At 35.8% G+C, this 19465-nt stretch overlaps 1 protein-coding gene across 1 annotated transcript in view; it reads right to left on the bottom strand.

Moving 5' to 3' along the window:
• LOC103260016 (contactin-associated protein-like 2) overlaps positions 1 to 19465 on the bottom strand; it is a gene marked incomplete at its 3' end in the record, with an annotated part of 759158 nt that overhangs the window by 73630 nt on the left and 666063 nt on the right. The window contains exon 2 of the mRNA XM_008057657.2: positions 1098 to 1208. Within this exon, the coding sequence (XP_008055848.1) occupies positions 1098 to 1208 (111 nt within the window). The remainder of the gene's footprint in view (positions 1 to 1097; positions 1209 to 19465) is intronic.

Below are 19465 nucleotides of genomic sequence, written 5' to 3' on the forward strand. Positions count from 1 at the left end.
CAGCAGTATAGAAGCATTCCTTTTTCTCTGCATCCTCACCAGCATCTGTTGTTGTTTGTTTTATTAATGATGGTCATTCTTACTCCAGTTAGGTGGTATCTCAGTGTGGTTTTGATTTACATTTCTCTGATGATGTGTGAGGCTGAGCACTTTTTCATGTGCCTGTTGGCTGCCCATATATCTTCTTTTGAAAAGTGTCTATTCATGTCTTCTGTCCACTTTTGAATGGGGCTATTTATTTTTTTCTTTTCGGCACATTTGAGTTCCTTGTAGAGCCTAGATGTTAGACCTTTGACAGATATACTGTTGGCAAATATTTTTTCCCCATTCTGTGGACTGTCTCCCTGCTCTCTTGATGGTTTCTTTTGCTTTGCAGAAGTTCATCAGTTTGATGAGGTCCCAGTTGTCTATCTTATTTTTTATGGTATGGGCACTTAGGGTTCAATATCAGTGCTCTTTTGAAGCAAAAGATTTTTTTTGTTTGTTTCTGTCCTTAATTATGTTTTTCTCTCACTGAATTGCTGTCAACTTTGAAATCACCACTTACTAATGCAGACTATGACTTTAAAGCCCAAAACTGAAGTTGTAGTTGCACGGATCTATTTTTTCACACAATTTTTTTTATAGCAAAGCTAATGTGAGGCACTATAGGAAAAATTGCAAATGGTCATATTTTTTCATTCTGCACTTTCAATAGCAACTAAATTTGCACATTAATGAAAAACAGAAACATATGCTGTGAATACAAAGTGTTCTATTTCATACACTGTACACATATTAGGTTTTTTTTTCTTCTGTCTAAATTATTTTCTAATTAGTTAAAATTCCCATAACTTAGAATGTTTAAGCCATTTTGAATTTATTACTATAAGCAACTCCAACATTTCTTCCACTTTAACTTTAGTTTCCTACGTGATTCCCCATTGGCACTGCCTGATCAGTCATGTTCTCTACACATTTTTTTCTTTTTTTAATAGAACACCAAGAATGATTTTGGGTGCTGTCTAACATCTCCTGTTGTTTTAAGAATATAGTCATAGATATAACACGTTCTTATTCAGCACATTTATTGACAAAGAAAACAAAATGTGTCTTACCTCCTCGCTTGTTTATCTTGGCATAGCCGGGAGAATAGCTACTGGACATGGAGGAGGAGCTGCTGAAAGCTACATGGGGGAGGCTTGAGACCAGCGGTTCATCACATTTTTCTGAAAAGAAGAGAGAGAGAGAGAGTAAATAAAAGTCTCGAAATGATGACTGGCATGTGTTGGTTAAAATAATTATTGAATACAGCACAAATCCTTGAAACAACATTTGGTAAATGAATTTAGGCAAGTCTATTATACTAATTACAATAAAGCACAGGAGTAGTAACCTTCTGATTTTCAGGATTATAACTATAGCAACATGTATTATTCTGAAGGACTTCAGCTCAGCCCTGCTATCTAAGGATCATGAGTACAATTGAGGTTGTTAAGCTTTGATATCGGCTCTCTCCTAGAAATGTTTAGGCATTTATGCATTCTAGCGATAGAGGGCTAAAATATTGAGATTGGAGGAGGGTGGACAGGGCAGAAACCTATTAAAGTTAAACACTAAGAAATGGGGATTTATAAATCAATATATATATATATATATATATATATATATATAAGCATAACATTTCAATTATGCGAGATGAATAAGTTTTAGAGATCTGATATGCAATCTTGTACCTATAAGTGATAATAGTGTATTGCACATTTCAAAATCTGTTAAGAGGATAGATTTCATGTTAAATGTTTTTACTACAATAAAAAAAAATAGACACCACTAAAGGAGAAAACAGAATAATCACTATCTTGAGAAGTATTACAGTCAGAAAAATTAATCATTTCCCATTAGAATCAACCAATCAACTACATTGGAATAGGCGGTATCTCAATTCTATTTGTAACCATTTCTACACTTGACTTTAATAATGTCATTAATATCTTTTTCTTTTTCCTCGCTAGCTGCTTGCTCTTCGATTTCTTGGATGAATCCTTCTCATTTTCCTAATGTCTAAATGTCACTAATGTTAAAGGGACCAGAACTCAACTCTTGAATTTCTTCTTGGTCTACCCTCCCTCTCTGGGAGGTGGCATTGCAAGTAATGTCTTCTCACACTGGAATATCTCAAGTCTTACTACCTCAACTCCCCACCATAGCTACAGACCTAACCCAAAAAGCTTCCAGCAAGCACTGCTACAAAAGCCAAAGTGGTTTCCTGTTTTCTCCCTCCCTCTTCCATAGTTCGCTTGTACATAACAGCAGAAAAGACACTTTTAGAAATGCAACTGAAAGTATGTTTGCTGTACTCAAAATGTCTTCTGACTCCTGCTCTCGGTGATTTGGAGTATCATTCAAAGACTTCCTTCCACTGGTCTAAGGTGGCTACCACACTGGTCTCCTCTCTTTCATTATATCCATTTCCACTCCTATCCAGCCACCATGACCTCCTTCCACATCCTCTAAATAACACCAAGCTTGTTCCTGAAGTGGAACCTTACAACTACTACACAGTGGAAGCCCCTCTCTGCTCCCAGGTCTCTGCTCAATGTCACCTCGGCTACTGCTGTCTGGTTCTGCGCGTCCACTCCGCTAAAAGAGCATCTACAGCCATCAGCCTCTATACACACAGTCTTGTTTATTTTCTTTCATAGCACTTAGCACCACTTAACATGCTATGTTTTTATTCATTTAATTGTTTGGCTGTCTTTCTCCCCCACTAGACTGTAAGCTATGTGGGAATGAAGTTTAGATAGTTTGCTTAATGCACATTCTCCGATGATGTGAACTATGGTACTTGGCACATACTCTAAATACATTTGTAGAATTAATGAATGAATGAACTAAACCTGGCAAAACTCAAAGAGTCCAGTAGCATAGTGCCAAATAACAATATGGCACAACACTTAATTTTTAGGGCGGAAGTCTTCCGTTCCCAGCAGATGTTTACAATGCTCAGAACTCTGTTGACTAAGACAGAACATTTTGTTCTGTTTATTCTAGAAGGGTTTATTTCTCAGAAATTCTCTTTTTTTTTTTGAGTTGGAATCTTACTGTCACCCAGGCTGGAAAGCAGTGGCACACTCATGGCTACCAGAGCCTTGATCTGCTGGGCTCAGGAGATTCTTTCACCTCAGTCTCACAAATAGCTGGAACTGCAGGTGCATGCCACCATGCCCCATTAATTTTTTGAATTATTGTAGAGACAAGGTCTCACCAAGTTACCCAGTCTAGTCTCAAATCCCTGGGCTCAGGCAATCCTCTCAGCTCTGCCTCCCAAAGTGCTAGGATTACAGGTGTGAGCCACTGTGCCCAGCCCTCTCTCAAAAATTTTTAAACAGAAAAAACTTTAGCAATAGAAGAAATAAACTAATTTTCTTGAAAACTTAAGTAGACTTAAGTCCCCAATGATACTGCAGAAATGAATTATGACTTACTATCTTACCACTCGAGTGTATACAAATTGTAAGTTAAAATGAACAAATACATCTTCATATAATGTTGCTAAGTTTCTTATTTTTCTTAGCTATATGGCAAATGCCACTGGGAAATATGGTATGTATGTATGAATACGTTCTTCAGAAAGTTAAATGTAAAAGAGTAAAACGATGAACATAATATTTGTTTTGAAAATATCCATTTACAATGCTATCATCTAAAATGAAGGATTTCATAGTAATTGAAAAAATTTACTTTTCTGTTTAGCTGTAAGTAAGCACAAGTGTACTCCTTTATTTTTCTATATTCTGAGACTTTTTAGTATCTTTTTACATAAGTTCTGCATTTAACTGAAGTAAGCATTACTTCTGATATTCCCTTCATATTAAGAATATACTAATGTTTATTCATTTTCATTGTATTCATTCAAAAATGCATCAAGTGCCTACGCTAAATGCTGAAGGGCAGCAAAAGATGATGCTTTCTTAGAACTTATATTTCAGTGGGAAGAAACATACAATATACTAACAACAAAAAGGTAAATTTATAGTACGCTATGGTAGTGAATACTATGAAAGAACATTAAATAGGAAAAAGAGGGCAGGAGATTTGGGGGTGGAGGTAGAGAAATTTGTTGTTTTATGCTACCTTGTCAAGGAGATTAGGTAACATCTGAGTAGTGATCTGAAGGAAAGGAGGCAGTGAGCCATGTTAGAAGTCAGCAGAACAATGCTTAAAGAAATTTTCCTAGTCTAAACCTGCTCAGTTTGGCTAACTTGAATATGATAATGGCAAAAGATATGCTTTCTAAAAATAAATATTCAATGTATATATATAGTTGCATTGAAAGTAATTAAAAGGTAGTTGATAACCAATTAAGTGATCCATTAGCTAATTTAAATTTAGAATTTAAATAACATTTATAAAACCTTAAGATACTGACTTCTGTAATAAATTGTTCAACTTAATACAAAATTTAAATTTTTCACTTATTTAAAAAAGTCAGTTAAAATCAATTTAAAAATTTTAAAAATAAAGTAATGCATTTTAATAATTATATAATTATTCAGAATAACAATAATTAGAATAAAATTGAAATATGGAAATATAATAGCAAAGGAGAATTTTTAAAAAAGATGACAGTAAGGTTGACAAAATTTAAGTATTGACAAACTCACATTCTTCTAAACTGAAAAATAATTTATAATCATATAATTAAGTTATACTATGCTATAATCACTATATTTTCTCCTGGAGGACATTAATCATAAATATTTATTGAGATGTAACTCTATATAATTTATAATTCTTCCCACTTTGGCTAACAAAAATTATATACACATACACACAAACACACACACACACACACACACACATCCCTTTCCCCCATGAGTAACAATAATCGATGGATTTACAAAAAGTAATAAGGTATGAAACAATATGAGAATAATACAAAACAGTTTATAATTTGATACTAAGTAGAATATAATAAAATATTAAAAGCAGCAAACTACTTTAAAATTGAGGGCTATTATTCAGGTGAGTTGCTTGTGAAACCTGGCTCTATCATAGTGTGTAACCATAGATATGCCAGTTATGACTCACACATAACATAAGGAAAGTTAGCTAAGTTTCTCTCGAGTTCTGAAAACTCCAAAAAAAAAAAAAACAAAAAAAGTCAAGCACAAGAGTAAGCACACTATGCCCTGCAGGCCAAATCCAGCCTACCTTGTCTGGCAAGTAAAGTTTTATCCCAGCATGGTTACACGCATACATTTATGTATTGTCCATACCTGCTTTCACACTACAGCAGAATGTTGCAACAGAGACCATATGGCCTGCAAAACTGAAATATTTACTATCTGACCTTTTATAGAAAAAGTTTTCTAACCCCTCATCCAGCATAATAAATAATACAAGAGTTCAGGAATAAGAATGATTAATGGTCACTTATGGTAACATAAATAACGAATAGAGCCTGAAGAAATGAGAGAGACTACAGATAGATGGAAAGATAGCTAAGAACATTTTAGAAAGAGGGAATAGCTTAAGCAATATCTTAGAGACCACAGTGAGTTTGAAATTTCCCGAAGACGGTTGTAGTAGCTCTCTATGCATGTACATATTGCCATATTGACTATTATGATGAACTATTCATTTTTATTTTCAACTGTAATAATGGTTATTACACATAAAGCATTCTAAAGAGTCCACACACTTGCTGTGCTAGAACATGTATCTCAATATTCTGCAGACATTAAGTACTAGGAAATTAGGTAAATCCCTAGAGAAGTTAGAACTGTATATAGTAGCAAAGGAGGAAGGGAAAGAGAAAAAGAGAAGCAGGGAGAGATGGAGGGAGGGAGAGAGGAAAGGATGGTGGGCTGCGGGGGGTGGGGAGGACGAGGAAACTAACACTTGAAATAATCCAGTATTGTATTTTCCCATACTGGGATGTCTTCCAAAACTACAGCCACACACAGCTATGGCAAATATTTGGTCTCTAGTGTACGTCCCTTCCAGGGACATTGGATGAAAGCTAGAGGAGCAGATGGGCCTTAGTTTTATTTTCACACAATTTCAGTCAATCATGAAGGCAGGTTAGATGTAAGAATTCTGTACTAACTCAAGTTGGAACAGAGAAATTATTGGTAAATAGACATGTCCTATACCTAAAAGAGCACGATTAATAGTTTGGGCTATTGGTAAGATATATGGGGCAGGATTTTTCAAGATCGAAGGACTTCAGAACACATGTAGTTGGTTTAGAGTATGGCATACACATGCATCTCTGATGAAAAAGAACATTAGAAAAAACATACATGACATGACAATATCCTTTAAAACTGCAATACTTAAAATACATGTTTTCTATGATCCATCTGGTAAAAGAAGCCTAATACAGAAAAACAACTAAGAGAAACAAATAACTTCAGAATAAAACAGTACTGTCTGGGCAGAACTGTCTGCTCGCAATAAAATCCGTATTTGTCTATTAAGAAAAAAACCACTACACAAGGCATATTCTCAATCGACTGAATCACTCGGTGTTCTCCTTTGTCTTATTTATGTATTCAATGCCTTCCTTTTGAAGCTGAAGCTACTTTACCTACACCTGTATACTTAGGTAGTCTCATCGTTTAAGACTACTCCTTTCCATACTCAGGAAAAATTTAAGAGGTCTTGGCCAGGTCTCTTCATAAACTCGCTTTCTGTTTCTGATCAAAAAGCTCCTGCTTTGCTCCTTAGGACCAAAACCATCTTGAATTACAAGATGCATCACTGTGCTAATTCCCTTCTGGGTCCCCAAGTATTACAGCCCTTGCTCCAAGAGGTCCTGTCTGCCCCGATGTTTATTTCAGGGTCCAATGTTGCATCTCTAGGACTACATCTTGCCTCCTGCTTCTGAATTTTCCAATATTTTCTGCTCATCCACATTTCTGATTGTTGCTCAGCTTGAATATGAACCTGCCTGTGTATCCAGCTAATGCTTACTGTATCCAACCTATTGCTTGTAATCATATCCCCTGGTACCATTTGCCTGACTTTCTAAAAAGATCATGGTTTTGGCTACATTGCTTCAGAGACAATGGGAAGACCCCTTGGACAAATGAAGCCGCATGTCTTGCCTAGCCTAATGGATAGTTACAGGATTTGAATGAAATGGAAACTGAAGGTGCTTCCTGAATAATCATTGAGATTAATGTAGCCCTTTGAGGTCATCATAAATTATTAGTAGCATCATTTTGACCAAGAAAGGAATTGTATAGGACCTAGCACACCTATATTATAAAGATTTTATTTCCAAGATTATGATACTTTGTTTTTCTTATTTCTCTTTCAGAGAAGGAGAGAGAAACAACACATTTACAATCTGTTTCTTTATAGCTATGTCATGCCCACTATTTTTACTCCCATAAACTTGGGCAGCTGGTTGTAGAAGTATTTTGTTGTGACACACCTAGAAGCTAGAAGCTTGGTGCTTTCTCTCTTCTTGACACGCATTACTAAAATAGGCACTATATTTTTTCACCTCAGAACTTTGTTAACTTTAGCATTCTATTAAAATAGAAGAACAAACTTAGATCATTCCATATGTCATCTGTCAACTCCCATACCCCAATTACTTATCTCTGTGAAAAGACTGGAATTAGGTCTAGAAGCCAAATTTTGTTTAAATTTAATTTATAATTTATAGTATCTGATTTTCAAGTATTGAGTTCTTTAATAACATATGAAAAGTACAGGAAATAGAATATGATATCACCTTTAATGCTTCAATAATTTTTAACATAGTTGAGGTTCAATTTTTTAAACTTAAATTGTTTAATGCATTATTTTTTGGATAGTCATAGAGGTAGCATTGCCCTCCTTACCATCAAAAGGTCTAGATTTTATTTCTGGCAGCATAACACGTGGGTGACTTACTTAACCCTATCTTATTCATAGTCTTCTTAGTTTTTTCATTCTTTCAGAAGTTCTTTCACAGTTTTGAATCAGATGTCCTAGATTTTTAAATTATAATGTAGAAAATAGATGGTTAAAAAATCAGTGTTATAGAAGTATATTATAAAAATATATGCTCCTCCTTAGGGCAAAGACATAAAATCTCCTATTTTATATATCTTCACTTACATCATATTTTCTCCCTTCTGCCCCCTCTCCCCTTTTTTTGAGTCAGAACCTCACTCTGTTACACAGGCTGGAGTGCCATAGAATGCTCACAGTTACCTCAGCCTTGACTTGCTGGGCTTACGCTATCGTTATCCCTCAGACTCCAAAGTAGCTGGAATTACAGGTACATGCCACCGTGCTTGGCTAATTTTTTAATTTATTGTAGAGATGAGGTCTCACCAAGTTACCCAGGCTGGTCTTGAACCCATAAACTCAGGCAATCCTCTCGCTTTCATTTCTCAAAGTGCTGGGATTACAGGGGTGAGCCAATGTGCCTGATTTCATCCTATTTTTATGGTTCGAGCATTACTTTTGCACACCTCTTGCTTGAGCTCCCCTGGTCTACTCTTTGTTATTGCAAGTAAAATTCATTGTTCTCCTGATCCTGTGAAATTTCATGCAATCCAGATAAAGAATGAACCCTCAATATCCATAGAAGTAATCACTACTACTTGTCTTCATAGAGACACACACATACACAGACACACCATTTGATATAACAGATATATAGATAAACACACCAATAAATAAACAAGAACACGTATAATCTAGTCTTTAACATATTATTTTTAACTCATCTATCATAAACATTCACTACAGATATTGCCTTGTTTTACTTATTTCATTTGATATATAACTCTTATTATTTATATTAGGTTCTGCATAGCAGAGTTAACTTACTTTGCACAGAAAATGCAAAAGTGTTGGATCACTGGTGAAATACACTATATAATTGCATTGAGAATAAATTATTTTCTCTTAGATTCTATGGGAGAAAGGACTTGGTTTTGTTTACCTACTCCACAAAAGGACTTAACTGGAATAGTGGCCATGAAGAGAGGTTCAATTATTTTGTCATCAAGTGCTAATTTAGAGAAAAGCTAAAGATAATGAGACTACAATTAAATCAACTAAGTGGACATACCTTATCTGATTTGCAGTGAAAATTCCTAAGTGAAAAGAAAGGAATTTGTCTCCCACCATTTTTTTCTTTTCATGTGTCTTTCCTGTTGCCTACCACATGGCAATAACAACATTTACTTTTTTGTTCATTTTCCACTTAGTGAGACAAGGCTCAGTGTGCTGTCATATGCATTATAATAGCCTTGACCCTCAAGTGAGGCAATCTTCCCATCTTCTACCTCAACAATTGCAATTTGGACCCCCATGAATGTGCTGATGGCAGAAATCATTAAACTGAAATCATTAAATTGAAGGATAGTCACAGTAATCATGTATTGAATACTTGTACAACAGGCAATAAAATATTTCAATGAATTGTCTTATTGATTCATTGTAGTAACCCATTGAGGAAGGAAGTATTACCATTTGCAGATGAGGAAGCTTAAGATCTCACAGCTAAATGATATTAAAGTCAGAAAAAAAAACCCAGTTGTACCTAATTATAAGTCCTATGCTTCTGAGGTCTAGATTTCAAGGACACACTGTCTCTAGAATCACATAATTTCAGATAAAATTCATATATTATGAGTTATGTGGCTCTCCTAATAGTACCAAAATTGTTCAATTGTTCTCCATGTCTCCCATTTTGACTACAAGAATTTACTTAAACTGGTACCCTCTATAATAATGCTGCAGCTATTTTAATAATTTATTCACATCCTTCAGCTAAAAAGAAGAGGTTTCTACAGTTATAAATAGGTGTTCTTAGAGAAACCATACATAATCAATCATTTAATTGATAGGCTGACATTGCTCAGCAAAGTACAACTTCATTGCATTCATTCATTCAGTAAATATTTCTTGCACTCTTATTTCCCGCTTCAGTCTTTATCTCCTTACAACCTATTTTCTTCACGGTTGCCAGGTGGATTTATTTAAAGTGAGGATCAGATTATGCTATGCCTTGGAAACTTCCCAATAACTTCCTCTTTTATTTAGTAAGAAATTCAAATTCCACCAAGCCCAAGATGCTCTGGTCCTGAGGATATCTCTGGTGCAATTTTTTCCCCACTCCTTCTCTGGGTCACTAAGCTCTAGATTCACTCTTCTCTCTCTTAATCAGACACACCAGCCACACTCTTGTTCAAGGGCTTTTCCACCCTCTCTGTTTTCCAGCTATAATTCTCTTCACCAGGTATAATATGACTGGCTCCTTTCCTTTCTGATCCCGACTCAAACATCACCTTCTTCTTTTCTGACCAGTTTGTCAATATTCAGCAACTCAGCTTCTACCTTCATCTGCTTCAGACATTGTTTGCTATTCTATCACATTGCCCTGTTTTGTTCGCAGCACCAATCACAAGCTGAAATTATCCTGCTTTCTTTTAAACTTGCTTAGTACTTTTCTTGTTGACTCTGGACTGCAAAGATCATGAGAGGAAGACACTTGTCTTACTTGTTGACCCTGTCTTCCCAGAGCCTAAGAAACTGGCATACGACACAAACTCTGCCAAGAGTTGCTGAATCAATAAGTTACTGACAACAATAAGCATTAAATATACCTAAAGGCAAGCAAGGCAAACTAGTTTCTAGTTTTGGTTATGGCATGTGTTTCATTTTATCTGTTTACCTTCTAACAGGCACTTTTGTATTTTCATTTTAAAATCTGCATTGCAAAAGAAGAATAGTTTCATTTCACAATATTATGCATAGATCTTTCTTTCTGTATTCTACATAAGAGAGGTCATTTTTCTGATCTCTAGCAACTTAAAATGACTTATAACTTAGAACCCTTGAATTATAGAAAGCGTTTTTCTAAATCACCAATATAATATGTATCTCTAAACTTTAAAAATACCTTGACTCTAGCAAGTGAGTTTTGTGGGAGTTGAAACTACTGACAGTTATGAGTTGTCTGTTTTATATCTCTTTTTAGTCTTCAAAAGACTTCAAAAGAAGCTAAGACTTTGGTGTTTCTAACATTTTCATTCATTGAAAATCTATTGTGAACAATATTTCCTTATATGTTAATCTCCCTGCTGATGATTCTTTCTTGAGAATAGAACTTCTTTACAGTCCCAATATGCAAAGTGTAGAGTACAAACAGGAATTTTTCATATATCTTTAAAATATCAAATAGAGCCAGTATAGTTGCTTGTGGCAGTGAATAGGATCAATATTTTTATCTTAATAAATTAATTCAGATTTAATTTATTTTCCTTTTTGTTAGCTTAGTAGCTATATAAAAAATAAAATAAAAGTAATGTAGCTAGAAAGTCAGTCATGTTTGCAGGGATCATGGTTGTAAATCAAACAGAAAATTGCCTGGTCTGCATGTACCAAGGGCAAATTGCTTCGAGATGTAGTTCAAATTTTGCTGGACATTTAACAGCTGCAACATATTTTTGACAGATGGTATAACAGATGAATCAGTTTCAAATTATCTACTGAACTGTTATATACTAGAAATGAAATAGATTTGTGGGTCTTAAAAAAATAAGTTAAGCTTTTGTCTTTTCTAAGTTGATCTTCTAATTTAACAGAAGTAAATTCTACAACACAAAGTAATAGAAAATCTATTTTTATCCTTGGTATAATCTGGAAACATTTTGAAATTTTAATTAATATTGCTTCATACTAAAAAAGAAATGGCATTCAAAAATTGAATCAACACCCATAAGCTGAGCAGAGATTTTTAATCTCTAAAATAGTGGTGACGGTAGCCCCCCTTTTTTTTTCCAACTCAAATTCTTAAGAAGGCGGAACTGTCTAGCACTTTTAATAAACCGATAATTTGAAAAGTGTCAAGGTCAACTGTAATATGACTAAATGAACTTGAGTGCTCTTAAAGTTTTGATTGACAATCTTCTTGGGGGTGAGGTTCATTTGGATTATGATGTGTTGGTCCATTGGCAAATGTTGTATATTTTGATTCTCCAGCTTCATTAACTGGTTAACTCAAAGCTAGTATTTAACAATAAAAATCAATGTACTTATTGACAGCCAAATCTATTTCCTAGACTACTTAACCCAGTTTTATCTTAAATAACGGATTAAGTGCTATGTAAGTAAGCATCCTCCAGTGTGCCTGGCTTAAGTCTCTTCAGATTGGATATTGCATTCAAGAGGTACCTAGTGAACGACTGAGCACTATAGAGTCAATAAGACTGAAGTTGTAAAAGAATGTTTAATGCAGGAAAAATATTTATGGTTTGATAAGTTTAAATGAAGCCTATGAAACAGTACTTAATATGATTCCTAATTTTATTAAATATGTATTTATTAACATAAACATGACTTTAAAATATGTAAATCAAAATGTTAACCATGATGTTATGTTGGTTATTAGAAAATTGTTGATTTCTATTTTCCTCTTTGTTTTCTACAGTTTAGAAATGTTCTACCTCTCTTGCTCAACATTGCATTGGAAGTCTTAGCTAGGGCAATCCGACAAGAGAAGGAAATCAGGGGTATCCAAATAGGAAAGGGGAAAGTCAAGTTATCCCTCTAGGCTGATCCTATACCTTGGAAATCCAAAAGAATCTGTCAAAAAACTGCTGGCACTGGTAAAGGACTTTGGCAAAATCTCAGGGTACAAAATAAATGTGCAAAAGACAGTTGCATTTTTATACACCAACAAAAAGCAGGCAGAGAATAAAATAAAAAGCACAATCCCATTTACAATAACCACCCCCCAAAATGAAATATCTCAGCATCTTCCTAACCAGAGAAGTGAAAGAACTTTACAATGTGAACTATAAAACACTGCTCAAAGATATCCAAGAAGACACAAACAAATGGAAAATTATTCCATGCTCATGAGTAGGAAGAATCAACATTGCTAAGATGTCCATCCTTCCAAAGGCAATCTACAGATTCAATGCAATACCCATTAAATTACCAACATCATTCTTCTCGGACCTGGAAATGACAATATGAAATTCATATGGAAACATTAAACAACCACAAATAGCCAAAACAATCCACAGCACAAGAAACAAAGCAGGAGATATCACACTTTCAGGCTTCAAACTTTACTATAAGGCTACAGTAATCAAAACAGCCTGGCATTGATACAAGAACAGGCATACAGACCAATGGAACAGGATAGAGATTCTGGAAACAAAGCCTCAATTTCTCAATCAACTCATCTTTGACAAAGCCTCCAACAACAGGCACTGGGGAGAGGAGAACCTATTCAGTAAATGGTGCTGGGAAAACTGGCTGATCACATGCAGAAGATTGAAACAGGACCCCTACCTATCACCATACCCAAAAATTAACTCTAAAATGATCAAAGACTTAAATGTAAAACCTCAAACTATAAAAATCTTAGAAAATGCAGGAGACACCAATATGGAAATAGGAACTGGCGACCAGTTCCTGATCAAAACCCTAAGTGCTCATACCATAAAAAATAAGACAGACAAGTGGGACCTCATCAAACTGATGAGCTTCTGCAAGGCAAAAGAAACCATCAAGAGAGCAAGGAGACAGCCCACAGAATGGGAAAAAGTATTTCCCAACTGTATATCTGACAATGGCCTAACATCTAGGGTCTACAAGGAACTCAAATGCGCCAAAAGGAAAAAAACAAACAGCCACATTCAAAAGTGGGCAAAAGAATGAATAGACACTTTTCAAAAAAAGATATATGGGCAGCTAACAGACAAATGAAAAAGTGCTCAGCCTCACTCATCATCAGAGAAATGTAAATCAAAACCACATTGAGATATCACCTAACTCGAGTAAGAATGGCCATCATTAATAAAATAAACAACAACAGATGCTGGTGAGGATGCAGAGAAAAAGGAATGCCTCTATACTGCTGGTGAGAATGCAAAAGAGTGCAACCTCTGTGGAAAACAGTGTGGCGATTTTTAAAAGAACTAGAAATTGACCTTTCATATGATCCAGCAATTTCCCTATTGGGAATATACCCTGAGAAACTCAAATCATTCTACAAAAAAGACTCCTGTACACACATGTTTGTTGTAGCTCTATTCACAATAGCAAAAACATGGAACCAACCATGCTGCCCATCGAAACTGGACTGGATAAAAAAATGCAGTACATATACACAGCAGAACATTATGCAGTCATAAAGGACAAACATGTGGACTTCGTAGCAACTTGGATGGATTTAGAGTCTATCATACTTAGTGATCTGTCACAGAAACAAAGAACAGAGTATCATATATTCTCACTCATAAGTGGACCTTGAACAATTATCATAATATTATAAGAAATTGATTGGCAGTAGTGGAAACTGCCAGGGGAGAGGGGATGGATTGGCAGTTGAAGGAAACTGTCTCGGGAAGGAGGGAATACACCTCGTCAATAAGGGTACCTGCATAATGAACATTTGTATACTTAACCCTGAATTGTACTCCACATCTTTAAAATAAAAAACTTTAACAAAATAAAAAAAAATAAAGTATTTTCTTCCATCAAAAAAGAAATGTTCCTCATTAGCATAACATCTTGTAAGATATGAAAAATAAATAGTATTAAGAATATTTTCCAAGCCGGACTCGGTGGCTCAGCCTGTAATCCCGCGCCTTTGGGAGGCTGAGGTGAGTGGATTGCCTGAGCCCACGGGTTCGAGACCCGCCTGGGCAGCGAGACCTCATCTCTACAATAAATCAAAAAAATCAGCCAGGCATGGTAGCGCATGCCTGTAATTCCGGCTACTTGGAAGGCTGAGGTGGAAGGATCGCCGGAGCCCAGCAGGTCGAGGCTGCAGTGGCCGGGAGTGGCCACTGCACTCCAGTCTGGGCGACTTAGTGAGACTCCAACTCAAAAAAAAATATTTTCCAGTGATGCTGAGTGCAAAGGTGGTATGCATTCACTTATTTATTCAATGATTATTTATAACCTGTCTGCAGTGAGATACAACAGTGAACAACACAGTGCTTCATATGAGAAATAATAAACAAAAAATACACAGCATTTTAGATGGATGATAATTGCTATGAGGAAAATAGAACAAGACAGCTTGGGTGGGTGGATAAATATCTTTTAAATTAGAAGTGGAGATGGCCTCATTGATAAACTATCATTTTTTAAGTGGAAACTTCATGGCGAACAAAGAATAAGCCATAAAGTTAGCTGATATCTGTGGAACAGTAATTCTGGAACAACAAATCCAAGTGAAATGACCCATGAGTAGAAACAAGGTGGGCATGTTCAAGGACCTCATGGAATCCTGTGTGGATGAAGTGGAAGTAGGATAAACAGTGAGGAAAGGGGCAAGAGACTTCAGAGACTCTTGCTGAAAGCAACCTTACAAGGCTTTGTAGATGATTCTAAGACTCTAGCTTTAGTAACAATCAAAGAATGCAAGTCCTTGACAAGAGGAAATGTGACATTTTATCAAGTTTATTATAAAGTATAAGTTTAATGTAAACAGGGTTATTTTTCATCCAGACATCATTCCGTTAAAATTTCTATAATGACTGCCATTAGAGTCAGAATTCGAACCAATTTAAATCAACTTTTTGTCTGCAAGTTACAGGGGAATTAAGTGGGAGAACGTGTAGTCCCCTGGGTATAACTTCATCTTCAAAAATTTAAGAATATGTATGAAAATACCACTAATTTATTTTTTTTAATTTACCATTTGTTCATTTACCCATATTCTTCTTGAACCTATTTAGATTTTGAGTCACATACTACCTTTTGAAGTTCAGATAGAAAAATAATCCTGTGTCTCCCAAGAATCTAATTTGATTTTTAAAAAATATGTACCTTCAAAGACACAGAGGATCTGGTATCAGATAAAACAAAAGAAGTTGTGTCTCCTTCAATGAGGACTAATCTTCTGGTAGAAGAAGAAAGCACACAGCTATTAACTATTAATTAATGAGACAATAGTTATTAAAAGGACTGAAATAAGGGAGGAAGCCCAGTGTGTTTTGCCTGAAGGAATAAAAACAATTTGAAGTTTTACTATTTTAAAAAGCATGAGAAAATAAGAAAATATTTTCTAGTTGTAGAAAAAATTTTTCTACATTGAAAATGACAGGTTGCTATGAAGTTTATGATTTTGTTCTTCTTTATGGCTGCATAATATTCTATCGTGTATATGTATCACATTTTTTTATCCAGTCCTCTTTTGATGGGTAGCACTGTTGGTTCCATGTTCTTGCTACTGTGAACAATGCTGCGATAAACATACATGTGCAGGTATCTTTCTAAAAGAGTGATTTGAGGACTTAGAGTCTATAATACTGAGTGATATATCACAGAAACAAAGAATTGAGTATCACATGTTCTCACTCATAAGTGGGCCTTGAACAATTGTCATAATACTATAATAAAAGGATTGGCAGTAGTGGGAAACTGCCAGGAGGGGGATGGGGAAACGGGATTGGCAGTAGTGAGAATCTGCCTGGGGAAGGAGGGGGCACACCTCATCAACAAGGGTACCTGCATAATAAACATTTGTATACCCAACCTTGAATTGGACCTTACAACTTTAAAAGAAAAAGAAAAGAAAAAAAAAAGAAGAAGAAAGAAAATGACAAAAGAGTATTGCAGGCAAAACAATCACTATCACAAAAAAGGTGTATATCTGGGAAAGTATAGTATCTTCAAAAAGGGATGAGACAGAAGAAATCAGAATCTTAAGCAAACAAAAAATCAACAACAAGAAAACTTGTTACTGCCTAAAGGGCTCTTCTCCCAGGCTTCTCTTCCATAACTCATCATGTCTTAAATCGGATGCCAGGAAGCAATACCTGTCATGACTGCAGCATCCTTCACACTAAATTTAGTCTGCCTCCACCTCTTTTCACAGAACCCACTTCTTTTCTTTTGTAGCAATTATGACAATTAGTAATTATGTACTCATCTGTGTATTTGTTAAAAATCTGACTCTATCCTGAGTAGTTGACCCCATGAGGGTAGACCCCAGGGTTGTTTTCTTTGTGTCTGTATACTCAGCTCATGGGACTGTGACTGGTGCCCAGAATGAATAAAAATTGTGAATGGTTCAGAGGGGGGTGATCACTGAGTTCACAGAAGAGATGATCTGAAAAGAGACGCTGAGGGTAAATTGTGCAAATAATCAGATTCATCTGTCCCTATTTTGCATGGTCTTGGTTTTGTTTTTTTTTTTCCCCCAACAAATGTCCGCTGTATACTAACTATGTTTGAAGCTACATATCTTTTACTTAGGACTTCACATGTAGTGAGAGTAATGTTGTAAATGTGGATTATATTCTGTAGGCCTTGAAAACCCACTGAAATGGTTCTCTTATTGGGATGGTTATATGATATGATTTCATCTGTAAGGTAAGTCTCCTACACACAAACCTTGAAGTTTCAAACTTTTAATGTCCAGTCATGTAAGTTAGTTTGCATATCTGGTGTACATTGTCACAAGCATGCATCCTCTACAAGTGACTGTGCATTTGGTACTTTGCAATACTTTTCAATGTATTGTGCTATAAGGTTAAAAATGTCTTCTTTATTATTTATGTTTGCTTTTTAAGTATTGTTTGAGTGAAAAGTTTTATAAACCTACTACAATGCAGTACTGTATAGCCAATTGTGTTAATTAGGTACCCAGTCTAAAGTTGTTGGACTTATGAACACATTGAACTTACAAATGCACTCTCAGAACGGAACTTATTCAGATGTAGGGAAGTTACTATAGTTTAAAAGAAAGAAGACCTTGAAGGCCAGGTGGAAGGGTCATCGTCAGAGGTGTGTTCTAGAAACAAGACTGTTAAATTATAAGTGATACAGAGGTGAATGAAGTCCCTGGGAGTGGGATTATAAAAGGAGAATGATGCAAAGATGTTTGAACTTGGTTTTCAATCAGATGTGAGAAGTTATAGAAAAAAGAAAGACAGCAATTCCTAAGATCTCTTACATGGGTGACTGAGTAGAGTGTGGAGTCATTCACACAGCAAAAGCCATGAAAGCTGGTCTAGGACTCACTTGCTTTAATCATTCATTAAAATAAGATGTTTAACTCATTTAAGAACATATGCCAAGATTATATATTCACACTCAATTTATTTCATGTTTTTGACTAAAATTATCAGGCTGTAGTTCGTTTGTTGAAGTAATAAAGTTTGCTTAACTAGAAAATAGGAAGCAAAGCAGTAGCACCTGTAAAACATCACTAAGGCGATTCACACTTCCGACAAAGTAACCAAAGCTTATTTTTACTTTCTGTATATTGCATTGCTAAACTTTGTCTCTTTTGCAGTGATACTTTGCTGTTGAGTAAGATTTTTCTAACAAATGTAACTCCCTTAATTGATGTTTTGTTAACTCAGAGCCTTTTTTCATAAGAGGTATACTGGAAAAGAAAGATAGCTGTGAAGTAACACCCATTATTTTCGAACTTCTGATAGACCTTCCTCTCACCATTAAAAAAAAAAATACAGCCGGGCTCGTTGGCTCAGCCTGTAATCCTGCGCCTTTGGGAGGCTGAGGTGAGTGGATTCCCTGAGCCCGCAGGTTCGAGACCCGCCTGGGCAGCAAGACCTCATCTCTACAATAAATTAAAAAAAAAAAAATTAGCCGGGCGTGGTAGTGCATGCCTGTAATTCCGGCTACTCGGAAGGCTGAAGTGGAAGGATCGCCGGAGCCCAGCAGGTCGAGGCTGCCGTGGCCGGGAGTGGCCACTGCACTTCAGTCTGGGCGACAGAGTGAGATTCCAACTCAAAAAAAAAAAAATACAATCTTTTGATCTTCTCCTTTCTAATGCTTCTGTCTTTAAGTATGGGTGTATGTCACTGCTGACCCTCAGAGTCAGGCCCCCTGAATGAAGAGTTCTGTACTTCACCACTAAAGAAATGCCCCAAGAATTTGGGGCTACTCCGAAGGTAAACACATGTTGTATTGACTTCCAGAAATGTATTATTTCAAAGAAAGTTGCTTGTTTTGATAATAATTTTTGATAATATTTTATTTCATATTTATAGAATCTTTCTGTTTTTTCCAGAAAGATTCTATAAAAAGTCAAAACCACATCAACCTAAATTAAACCAGAAACAAAATAAGTCATCTTAAGTACACATATATAGGTGTGCACTTATTTTAGATGGAACTAAAGTCAGAAAATTGTTTGGATTATTTTTGGCTCCATTCCCAGTACTGAGTGGCAATGGACAGGGCTTCTCAGCAGGAGGATTTTGAGATAAGAAGGCAGGAGCTGAAGCTTAACTCTGGTCTTAAATAGACAAGGACAGGACAGAGTTAAGTCCAGAATGTCTGGGTCAGGAAGGATCAAACAGAAGATAGTTGTAGGCAAGTAAACAGAGCCCAGAGGCGAGGAGATCAAAGTCTCAGTCAGACTACCAGACTGCTGAGCACCAGTTCAGGGATAACCTCTTCCATATCTGTGGTTCTTCCTACAGCCAAGTGTGCATGACAACACTACCATCATAAGAGGTTCTCA

The sequence above is a fragment of the Carlito syrichta genome, unplaced genomic scaffold, assembly GCF_000164805.1.
Source record: "Carlito syrichta isolate Samal-C Ts95f unplaced genomic scaffold, Tarsius_syrichta-2.0.1 Scaffold87619, whole genome shotgun sequence".
Lineage (NCBI taxonomy): Eukaryota > Metazoa > Chordata > Mammalia > Primates > Tarsiidae > Carlito > Carlito syrichta.